The sequence below is a fragment of the Limulus polyphemus genome, unplaced genomic scaffold (assembly GCF_000517525.1).
Source record: "Limulus polyphemus unplaced genomic scaffold, Limulus_polyphemus-2.1.2 Scaffold2041, whole genome shotgun sequence".
Lineage (NCBI taxonomy): Eukaryota > Metazoa > Arthropoda > Merostomata > Xiphosura > Limulidae > Limulus > Limulus polyphemus.
The window spans coordinates 158,439-170,455 of record NW_013667651.1 but is presented as its reverse complement, the minus strand read 5'-3'; the positions used below and the strand labels follow the sequence as shown (position 1 = coordinate 170,455).

Genomic DNA, 12,017 nt, shown 5'->3' with positions numbered 1-12,017 from the left:
AAGCCACAGTTTGATACATCTCTTGTACCACCAGAAAGCTAAGGTATTTAAGCCACAGTTTGATACATCTCTTGTACCACCAGAAAGCTAAGGTATTTAAGCCACAGTTTGATACATCTCTTGCATCACCAGAAAGCTAAGGTATCTAAGCCACAGTTTGATACATCTCTTGTACCACCAGAAAGCTAAGGTATTTAACCCACAGTTTGATACATATCTGGTACTACCAGAAAGCTAAGGTATCTAAGCCACATTTTCATACATCTATTATATCACCAGAAAGCTAAGGTATCTAAGCCACAGTTTCATACATCCCTTGTATCACCAGAAAGCTAAGGTATTTAAGCCACAGTTTAATACATCTCTTGTATCACCAGAAAGCTAAGGTATTTAAGCCACAGTTTCATACATCCCTTGTATCACCAGAAAGCTAAGGTATTTAAGCCACAGTTTAATACATCTCTTGTATCACCAGAAAGCTAAGGTATTTAAGCTACAGTTTGTGTTAGGTTTAAAATTAGTATATCATTTATAATGTATAAATAAAATTTTCTGATAAAAATTCTCTCAACATCAACTAGGTTATTATAATGATTATTATACCAAAAGCACGAATGAAAATATATTTTAAACTTAAAACTAGTTAAATTAGCACATTCTATTTATGAAGTCTCCTAATGGGTCAGCGGTAAGTTTACAGATTTACAACGTTAAAAACCGTGGTTCGATTCCTAATGATGGACAGAGCGCAGATAGATCATGCATCGTGTAGCAGTGTGCTAAAAAATATCAAAACCTGTTTTTGTATCATCATATATAAAACGTTTCATTAGACAAAATACTTTCATCTGTGCTTATTGCTATTCCGACATGATAGAAATAGAAACATGAAAAAAATTATAGTTGTCATGATAACCTGTCTTCTTTCGTTTTTTCTTTACATGTATAGGTTAAGGAGAATTATTTACTGAATACTTGACAAACATAATAATATTATTTCAGCTAATATAACAAACATATTACTAATTATCTAATCGTAGTATTTTACCTCCGATGCAACATTATCACAAACATATATGCTGAATGCTGATTGGTTAAAACACAAATTTCACAATTATTACTTCAGACACACTATTACATCTGACAGACTGAAAAGGAGACATTCTTTGAAGGCTAGTTTACAGATAACTTCACCAGATGCGTCATTTTCCTATTAAAAATATTTACAAAAAGTGAGTGTATCATAGTTCAAGCATTTCAAATTGTGAACGACATTTTTCATTAAACTCTTTCGGGCTTGTTTATCAATAAAATCTTAGACAGATCGAGTGACCGTTTGGTTAATGAGAATAAACAAAACTACTTGATGACAAGATGTGTTGATAAGCAGCTAATAATTGAAGGCCATTTTTGACAAATTATCGTGGAGAAAATAGTGGATCCCTAACGTTATAAAACACATTGCTGACATTAAAGAATTAAAACTTGAATTAAACATGGAAGTTTGAATTTGACAATTGGCAGGAATAAAGCTAATTAAATTAACAGATTAGCTTCCTTAAGGCTGAACAAAAGTTGCTTCTGTGTCATAAAATGAAATAACCCTAAAGCTGCAAAGATAACCAAGATATCAATATTTCATAGCTTCAAGGACTAAAATACTACATGACAAGTCTCTAAGTATCAGAGTAGTGGGTGGTGAGAAATATTCCACACAAAATATTGCGGGAAGACTTTATGTTTCAATAGACGTTAATGCAATGTTCTGAAAAGGATGAAATTGTTGATAATGAAAGTGATCGAAATAGAAAGTTTAAACTCTACAAAAGCGATGTTCAATATCTCAGGGAATTCTCTTTACGAGATAGGCAATGGCCGAGTACAGATATAGTCAACAACCTCGATGTAAATGTTGCCCGGAATGGTTTAAATGATGTGTAACTGATCATAAACAATTACTCACAAGAGGTAACCAAACCAAAAGCGAAATGAGCCACGTTGGATATGTCTGTTCTTTACATATAAATCCAAGTTCAAATTATTCAATAAAAATCAAATACGTGATTTACGTTAGAGGGGAAAATGACATCATAGTCAATAGTTTGGTTTAGTCGTTGATAGGTGCAAAACTACACTACGAGCTAGTTATACTCTGTCCACCACAGGTATCAAAACCCGATTTTTAGTATTGTAAGACTACAGATTTTCCGTTGAGACACTGGTGGGCTCCAATGATCAATACATAACAATAACGTAAAATATGGTAAGGAATCATTACAAGTTTGTGGCTGCATTTTAGCCAATAATACTATCGGTGATATTGATGGCACCCTGACTGCAGGTTCAGAATCCAAAGTATACAGTAGACATGTAAGGAGGTTGAAAGGATACTCACAACCATGGCTTGATCTGCACATAGTCTCAATATAACGTTCTTTGGGCTGTATAGACTTTTGTTAAAATATAAAAAAAATGACCACATAGCTTGGCTGAATTATTGGGAGTAACATAACCCATTTGGAACAATATTTCATTGATAAACTGCGTGGAAACAAGAAGTGGTGCTTTGTATAGGGGAAAATAGTTGTGTGGAAACAAGATGTAATGCTTTGTGTAAGGGAAAACAGTTGTGCACAATTCTAGTTATATACTTAATTTTGTATCTTCTGTGATAATGTTTTGCATCATTAATAAATTATCAATGTTGATATTAATTATTGTTTGTGATTCCTTTATTCGTAGTGCTTTGATGTTTTCATAAGTATTTCCATTACTATATAAACGAAATCCACTAACTTAGAAGGTAAAATGCTGAACAAATACTAGATTACCCAAGTTTAATTTTGGTATAAATCATGTTAATTGTATTTTTAGGACATAATATGGAGATATTAATATTTTCCATAACAGAAATAAGTTTTAAGGTATTTGAAGTTTGTGTCAATAAACATACACAAAAACACTTTCAGATTAATAAGGTTTTTTGATTTTTAATTTAAAATAAACCTTAGTTGGTGAATCTACTCTTTAATAACTACCCTAGAAACAGACTTCAGGGGTTAAAAGTATTTTCTCACATGTTCTCTTTAGAGACTTTGCTGCAAAGTTTCTAATATTTTTGCAACAGCGAAGATAAATATATTTTTGGCTTAGCACTTAGATAAGTGTTTAATTAAATAAAATCAGTTGATGAATGTTTACAGAAAATTCTAGCATTTTGATACATTAGTTATATAAAAATAACTTATTTCAGAATAACCCAGTCTTTCCACAGATTAAGATATTTTGTCAAAACTCATTTTACGAACTGATCTTAGTTTCAAACGAACCCAAAGACCATTACCTCTATACTGAATCCTGCCACCAGTGTATTAATATAATTTATTCTTTGAGTATTGTCTTCGTCACGATATGATCACCGAATCATTGATCTAAATTATTTCTACAAGTTTTCAAATTGATACTTTCAAGAAAATACATTCTCATGTATTTAGAAATATACGTAATATGTTTGGTATAAGGTTGAGAACACCTGCTCAGTTTAGAAATACGCGTAATATGTTTGATATAAGGTTCAGAACACCTGCTTCAGTACGACATTGGCTTCTCAGCACCACTGTAGAATATTATAACTTTTGTTGAGGTAACCTGAATCAGCCGGAAGTTAAAATTACACTAACGCAACATCCTATATTCTGTCCATTTCAGTTGTGATGATGAGGAATCAGTATGGATAGACACACAGATCTTATTGTGCTTCCAAAATTGGTTCAGTTAGACTAATCCTCGGTAAAGATGTGATATGTTTCCAGCCACACGTGTCGGCATTGTAACTGTTCAATGGCGGAGAGACGAAATATATATGAAGTGATCACGTATGTTGTGGTTCCACGGCTCGCATCTGCTTACAAAACTCGTTCATATTAAGAACGACTTATGCTTTGTATAAGGGCTAAGGTTAGTGAAGGCTTTTGTATCTTGGTTTCGCATTTTCGTGTAAAGCTACACAACGGTTATCTGAGCTAGTTGTCCCACATTTTTAGCTGATAGACTACGGGGAAGGCAGCTAGTCAACAGCATCCACCGCCAATTCTCGGGCTACTGTATTCGAATAGTGGGATTTGACTACCACTTTTATAACGCACCCATTGCCTAAACTGTGAAGTGTGATTTTACGCCAATAGGAAGCAAACCATGGACTCTTTGCTCCACATGAACTACGTTCTAGTTATAGATGAAATGCTGGTTTGCATTTTGTGGTAAAGTTTCTATTTGTGATTCAGCTTCTCGGTCTAAAATGTATCTCACATTACGATAGCAAGAGGTGGCGGACACAATTAGTTCATATCTAGCTACGAGAAATATTTCTGCCCTACAAATGTCTAACTGAGTTGTTTTTTTATGGAATTTAACGTACACATTTAATGGAATACACGATATAACTTCCAGTAAATACCAGCTGGCCACAGTGTTTTGATACATAACTATAAATAATAAAATTATGTCTCTCACGTTAATCATCAATGAAAATTATAATTACACAAAAAAAACACAAACAAACAATAGATAAGCTAACGTCAAAAATAAAATACCATGGCTATATATTTACTTCAATACAATAGTATTGTGATTTCTGTCGTCATTATAGACATCGTCTAAAATAAAACATTTTACAAATATAACCATGATGATAGGAGATATATCACTATATTTTGATAGTATTGTGATAAAATATTCATAGTTATATTTGTGGATTAGCTCTGCAGTGGGCTAATGGGTATTAACAACTGACACGTGCTAATGTCAGTTTCTTCACTGTCATGAATGATAAAACCGAGTATATTACCAAGTAAAATTATCAGACTTCTAATATTATTGTTCAAATTATCATTTGAAGTTCCTTACTTCAGACAATGTCGCGTTTAATTATAATTCATAATTTCTCACAATTTAAAAGCCGAAGTTCTAACGTGCTGTTGAAAACAAAAGCACGGATTGTGTCATTTTTGAAAGTTTCTTTCTTTGTTGAATATTATTTCGTGAATATTCGTCCTTCCTTTAAAGAGCTACAATAGAGTTCTAAAACCAAATCACTTAAACATAAGGCTACTTAGATAACCTAAGTATTAAATTTAAACGACTTCTAAGTCAATAAGCTTAAACAGATCTTTCTAATGTTGCGAGGTTTGAAAACGTGATTAAAATATCTAAGGTCTTCCTGACAGGTTTACAGATGTAAATCCGAAACAAGCAATGGATAATAAATATATGAATTCGAAAAGAAAACCAATCCCATGTCAACATGGTTTACAGAGATAGACAAGAAAGCTATCATTGGAAAATAGACAAACACAGATCTAGTTGTCATAGAATAGTGGACGTTCTGAATACCAACAAGTCGTGTAACCTAGTTTTGTTAGAAACGTCAGAGAGAGAAAACAAACAAAACAAAGACGCAAAAGAAAAAGGTGTAAAGAATTTATTTAACAAGGTTGTGAAAAAAATGAGTAAAGAGAGAAAGAGAAATTCTCTGTTTTTATTTACAAAAACAATAAACATCTCAACGTCAAAAGCAAGACTTTTAATTAGCAACTTAGACATTATACGAATGGTGATGCTTCTTGAAAAGGGTAATATTTCGGTATCTACACAGAAACTCAATACAGAGTTTGTATTAGTCAACTTTAGTATTGCATACTATAATCCGCGGAAAATGTGTCACTATAAGGGGAAATTCTAATTGTTAAACGCAAAAAACACAAGTGTATGAAAAATTGAAATTAATACGGGCACTACTAAACATACAACATGAAAATATATCTTTTACTGTGCTACCATTAATACCGGCACTGCTAAACATACAACATGAACATATATCTTTTAATGTGCTAACATTAATACGGGCACTACTAAACATACAGCATGAAAATATGCCTTTTAATGTGCTAACATTAACACGGGCACTGCTAAACATACAACATGAAAACATATTTTTTAATGTGCTAACATTAATACGGGCACTACTAAACATACAACATGAAAATATATGTTTTAATGTGCTAACATTAAACACATTATCCATCACTATACACACACACAAACATACACAATATTACTTATAAAAACTTTTAAATGTCAAACCCTAATCATAAAATAGGTTTAAACCCTAATCATACTTCTTGAAAAAAACTTCTTTAAAAAATTATTTTAAACTTCAAGATAATCACCTTTTAAGCACGAACTACTATATCATTATAACATGGACAGACTCAGACAGTTTATGTTTTATATTTGTTGAAATGATTTTCTGCAAGTTTTTATCAGGTGAATTAATAAATTATATTTATAAAACGTACGTATTTTTGTTATAATCTAGCTTTTGCTTTAAAAAGCTCAACCTTGTTCACATCTGATTATAAAGGAAACAAATACAGTTAGAAATATCGGGTGCTTTCGTTTTTACGGCGCCTAATCTCCATTAATGAGATAACAAACCTCTTTATTGCTCTCGTGTTATCTTACTTAGAACCCGTTTTCTGTAGGACACCGCACCGGTTTCATTTGTTACGAACGTACGAGCCTTTAGCAACAACGTCTAATGAAAGCTATTACAGATAAACCCGAGGGATAACGATCAATCACGATAAACTAGTCTACACAGTAAAACACACATTATTTTGTGAATAGAAGAATGCAAAATGTAAATAAAATGCTCTCTTTAATTGTACTTTTTTTTTATTTGTATACCTTAACTGTGATAAAAACAGCGATTAGGGAGAAAAACTCATTGAATTTATTATTTATTTTTGTATTAATCGAGAACCTGTTATCACTCACAGTTATGCATCATTGGTTATTAAAACTTTATTCTCTTAAATATCGTGTCCCCAATTACAAACAATGCTAAAATCCGGGATTTAATTCCTCAAGGTGGATAGTTCACATAAACCCCATTGTGTGGATTTACACGGATAGTTTACATAAACTCCATTGTGTAGATTTACACTATAAAAAAACCTGAATATCTTAGAGTTAAACTGATAAAGAAATTCATTATATTTCTTTATTTTCTGTTCATACAGTTATTTTAAACGAATATTCATGTTTGTTTCGTTTGTTATTCAATATCCTACAGTCTTGGCCAAAATGTTTGTAACAAATAAGATCATTATTATTAAGATGGAATACAAATATACTTAGTGTTGTCAAACTGAGAAATGTATGTCATATTAAACATCTACATATGTAATTTGTATAATGAGACAGGTTCTATGGACATCATGAATGATTTATTAGAACAGCAAACAGTTTTATCAGACACCAGTAGAAAGATGTGTAAATCAGCATTTCACCCATTACAACAAAACCTTACCAATATATATATAATGACAAATTATAACATCAAATTATTATGAATAGCGTCTATAACCATTTATTAGTTCATATTAAACATTTAGTACTTAGTTGGTACTTCTCGTACTCTAATAGCCTTCCTCAAGGTGACGTGGCATGCTGTCGATAAGGTTATTGATGTAATCCCCCGTGATTTTGTCCAAACTCAGCTACAGGCTGGGTTCTGCCCAACAGTTCTCAATGGAATTATGGCCATGCCAATATGTTAACGTCCTCCTGTGCGAGATAATCCTGTACAATACGCGCACTGTGAGCAGTGGCATTGTCATCCTGGAACACAAACCTTCCCCTAGCTTATGGCAGAAATATCGTCTCCATGTGACGCTTTTAAGGGGCACTCCTGACGTTTCCCTGGAGGATATGAATCTTACCATCAACTTAAGAAACCTGAAACAAGACTCATCTGAAAAGATGACATGTCGGAAGTGTCCTAACTGTAAGTTGGTATGTTGTCTTGCCCAAGAAACATAGTGACGACGGTAAATTTTGGTTAATATTGGTTTGCAGTTTGTTCTCCTTGCAAAATAACCTTGTTTGATCAGTCTCCTATTCATTGTTCTTCTGGATATCCTGGAATGAATGTGCTCATGTCATTCCTTCGTAAGGTGTTGTAAGACTTCTTTTGACCTTAATGTGTTAACCTGATTAAAACACAGTCATCTCGGGTAGTAATTTTTCTGAGTCCACCAGTAGACTTTCCTGGAACAACGTCTCCTGTAGTCCGATGAAGTTTCAGGATTCTGGATACAGTACAGTGGGGTACCCTACTGTTCTGGCAATGTCCGTTTGTTTCATATTATTTCTGGACAGTTGAATAATTTGACAGCCTATAACTTCTGGCACGTGACGAGGCACGCTGTACACCAAGTATAGAGAAATTGTTTGAACTAAACGTTTATCTGTTTCAAAAATATTATATTAAAAGCACACCCTTTTATACAAAATTGGTGTGTATGTGTATTTAGACGAACAAATGATCAAAACAACTTAAACAGACCAGAATAACAACATGTACATGTTTGTCCGATCATACTCTACCTTCTCCGTTACTACTTGAGCATTTACTAAATAACTACTCCATGTATGTGGACAATAACATCAATATAGAACAGTATGCAAACATTTTGTCCAAAACTGTATATTGCCAGATCATTGCACCTTTGGATGTCTCAGTCCATCAGATTCTGTTAGAGTCCCTCACTTGACCAATATATATACATTATTGACTGAAAGCAGGATAAATATAGATTCATTGTTGACTAAAAGCAGGTTCAATATAGGTACAATGTTGACTGAAAGCAGGATCAATATAGATACACTGAATAACAAGGAAATACATTTGAAAAACAAATATAATAATAATAATTGGGACTAATATTTGGTCTAGGTGTTCACAGCATCTGTTAACTTTCACGGCCAAAAGTATTCATTCAATTATTATAGATAATAAACAAATTCATTTATAGTTTAAGAAAAAAAACAACATTTAACTATAGAACTGTAATAGGAAGTTTTATTTTTGTTTTTTACAACTCTAGGCCTATTTTTTTATTTTACTATATTAATATCTTAGCCGAATTAATACTACATTTTGTTGATAAAAGAATAGTCCGTTAACTCATGGTTGCTAGTGTTGACTGTCTTCCCTCTAGTCAACCATTTCTAAATTAAGGGACGGTTCGTGAAATTAGCCCTGGAGTAGCTTTTAGTGAAATTCAACAAACAAACTTCAATGCAAAACTTACTTCACAGAGATGGTTAGTCCAAACCATTAACTGGTAAGGTTGACCTCAATTCACCTTTAGTCGCAGCAGTATAAATATAGTTGAAAAATTCATATCAATAATTTGTAGTGTTTTCACCATCATGAATTTAGTATTCGGGTTTGCTCCTTCAGGTTATAAACAGATAAAACTATTTCATCATTGAAGTTCTTGTAACATTTGAATTTGATTTCATTTTTCTAGGTTTTAAGGAGATTAACTGTTTCAAGTTTAATATTAAACCAAAGAGAGATTTATATATATATATATATATAATATGTTAAATTTTCATATATTCTTCAACTTTAAGAGCGTGTTTTTGGGCAACGTTCATATAATATCGTATTATCAGTTGGCCCCTGCAGAAGAAGGGTCCACCTTTTGAAAGTGCTTGGGTTATAGGGTTTAATTCATTCATATAATATCGTATAATATTATTCAATTATAAATTAGTTATTTTGTTTCTAATACCAACAAAGTTTTTGTCTGTGTGTGTGTGTTTGTTTGTTTTAGAGAAAAGCCACGTTGGGCTATCTGCTGTGTCCACTGCGGATAATTGAACCCCGGATTTTAGCATTGTAAGTCCATAATCTTTCAGCTGTCCCACCTGGGGACATTTTTTTTGTTCGAGTGCACTTCGAAATGATTGAAATCCGAATAAATGTCATTAACACAAGTGTTAAGTGATAGTTAAAAACGCTAGGAATAGTACGTTCTTAATTTTGTTCTGTGAAAATTCGATACTTGTTCAAAATGTATTTAACTCTAAAATTATTTTATATATTTTTCTTATTGATTTACTTTCATGGTTATCTTCGATTTTTTTTCTTACAAATTATCATTCATATGAATAATAAACTTGGCATTTTAAAATCGTGTATTATCGCTAGCTTCCCCTTATTTTTCTAGACTAACCTTGCCCAACCCTAAACATCATATCATGAAATTATTAACGTATTTGTAAGATAAAGAAACACAGTTTCATCAAAATCATTCCTAAATCTGTCGGCTTTGCAGAAGATTTTAATAAAACATTAACTGCATAATTGAAGTTACGTTACGACATATTCAAGTGAAAAAGAACTACAGTTAAAAGATAAACGTGCAACTTTTAAGAGATGTAAGAGATGAAATGGTAACGGTAACTGGTCAGTTATTAACTAAAGCGAAATTTTAGAGCACACACAATTACTCACCGAGAAAAACGTCTATTTTTCGAAGTTACATATTCTTTGCCCAAACGTGCTTTAATTACACTCCCTATTACAGCGTCATACAGATCCTAGTAAGATAATGCTGAAATGATGAAGCACTAATTATAAATATTTTATATCTTGAGAAATACTTGATAAAGATTTTTTTGTTTGTTTTTTAATTTCTCGAGGGCTAGCAGCGCTAGGCGTTCATAGTATATAAGTAGTAGACCATAGGAAAAGCAGCTAGTCAACACCACCCACCGCCAACTGTTGGGCTATTCTTTTACCAACAAAAAGTGGGATTTACCGTCACGTCACAACATCCCCACGGTTGAAAGGGCGAGAATGTTTTATGATGGGATTCGACATAGTGGCCACAAAATTGCGAGTCGAGCGCCCTACCGCCACACTATGCATTCTCTCTTTTATAGTTTCTAGAACATAAGTAACACAGTATTTTTTACCGTTAATAAATTTCCTTGAAATCATTTGTCATACATATACCAACATTTTTACCTTTACAGGGTTCACAAGGTACACCGCCGCCAAGTACTGTTAAATAGAACAGCTGGCCGGGTTGAATGGTTTGTGATGTCCAAGCTGTATTGGCTCTGTTGTCCGAACAGCATTCCTGATGTGAAATATTTGCCCCGAAAAATATCGTACAACGTCCGTTCTTGTTAACTTTAAACCAGCAGTATCCCGCTGAAACGAAATAAATAAATATATATATATATAAAACTTGTTAACTTTAAACTAAGAGCATCCCGCTGAACCGAAGTCTATATAAATATAATAGTACTGTCTGTTGTATGTCTATGTAACTACTTCTATATAAATATAACAGTACTGTCTTTTGTATGTTCATGTAACTACGTCTATACGAGTATAATAGTACTGTCTGTGTATGTCCATGTAACTACTTCTATACGAGTATAATAGTACTGTTTGTGTATGTCCATGTAACTACTTCTATATGAGTATAATAGTACTGTCTGTGTATGTCCATGTAACTACTTCTATACGAGTATAATAGTACTGTCTGTGTATGTCCATGTAACTACTTCTATACGAGTATAATAATACTGTCTGTGTATGTCCATGTAACTACTTCTATATGAGTATAATAGTACTGTCTGTGTATGTCCATGTAACTACTTCTATATGAGTATAATAGTACTGTCTGTGTATGTTCATGTAACTACTTCTATATAAATATAATGGTACTGTCTTTTGTATGTCCATGTAACTACTTCAATATAAATATAATAATACTGTCTGTTGTATGTCCATGTAACTAATACTTCGCAGGGTGTGGATGGATCTTCACTAAAATAGGTATGGATGTTCAATTAGTCCATGCGGGAGTACAGACAAATTTTCTGTTTTGCTGTTTATATGGACGTTTTTAAATTTTTCCAATTACATATAAAGGAAACAACTTTTCATGTCCTAAGAATCATGAATATACATAACTTCCGTCCATGGGACGGGTATACTATAGCTAGTAATGAATAAATAAATATATACACCTGGAAAAAAGTTAAGCACCCCCAAATATTTTTCAGGATTGCTTATTGAAAATAAGGTTTAATTTTCATGATGTTGAGCAATGTTCATAATTTCAAACATAATTAAAAGGATG

General features: G+C 32.7%; 1 protein-coding gene across 3 annotated transcripts in view; it reads right to left on the bottom strand.

Moving 5' to 3' along the window:
- The window catches only part of LOC106465757 (follistatin-like), an 88,060-nt gene that overhangs the window by 28,225 nt on the left and 47,818 nt on the right, over positions 1–12,017 (bottom strand). For all 3 annotated transcript variants that reach the window (XM_022393685.1, XM_013925991.2, XM_022393686.1), the window contains exon 2: positions 10,889–11,077. In XM_022393685.1, the coding sequence (XP_022249393.1) occupies positions 10,889–11,077 (189 nt within the window). The remainder of the gene's footprint in view (positions 1–10,888; positions 11,078–12,017) is intronic.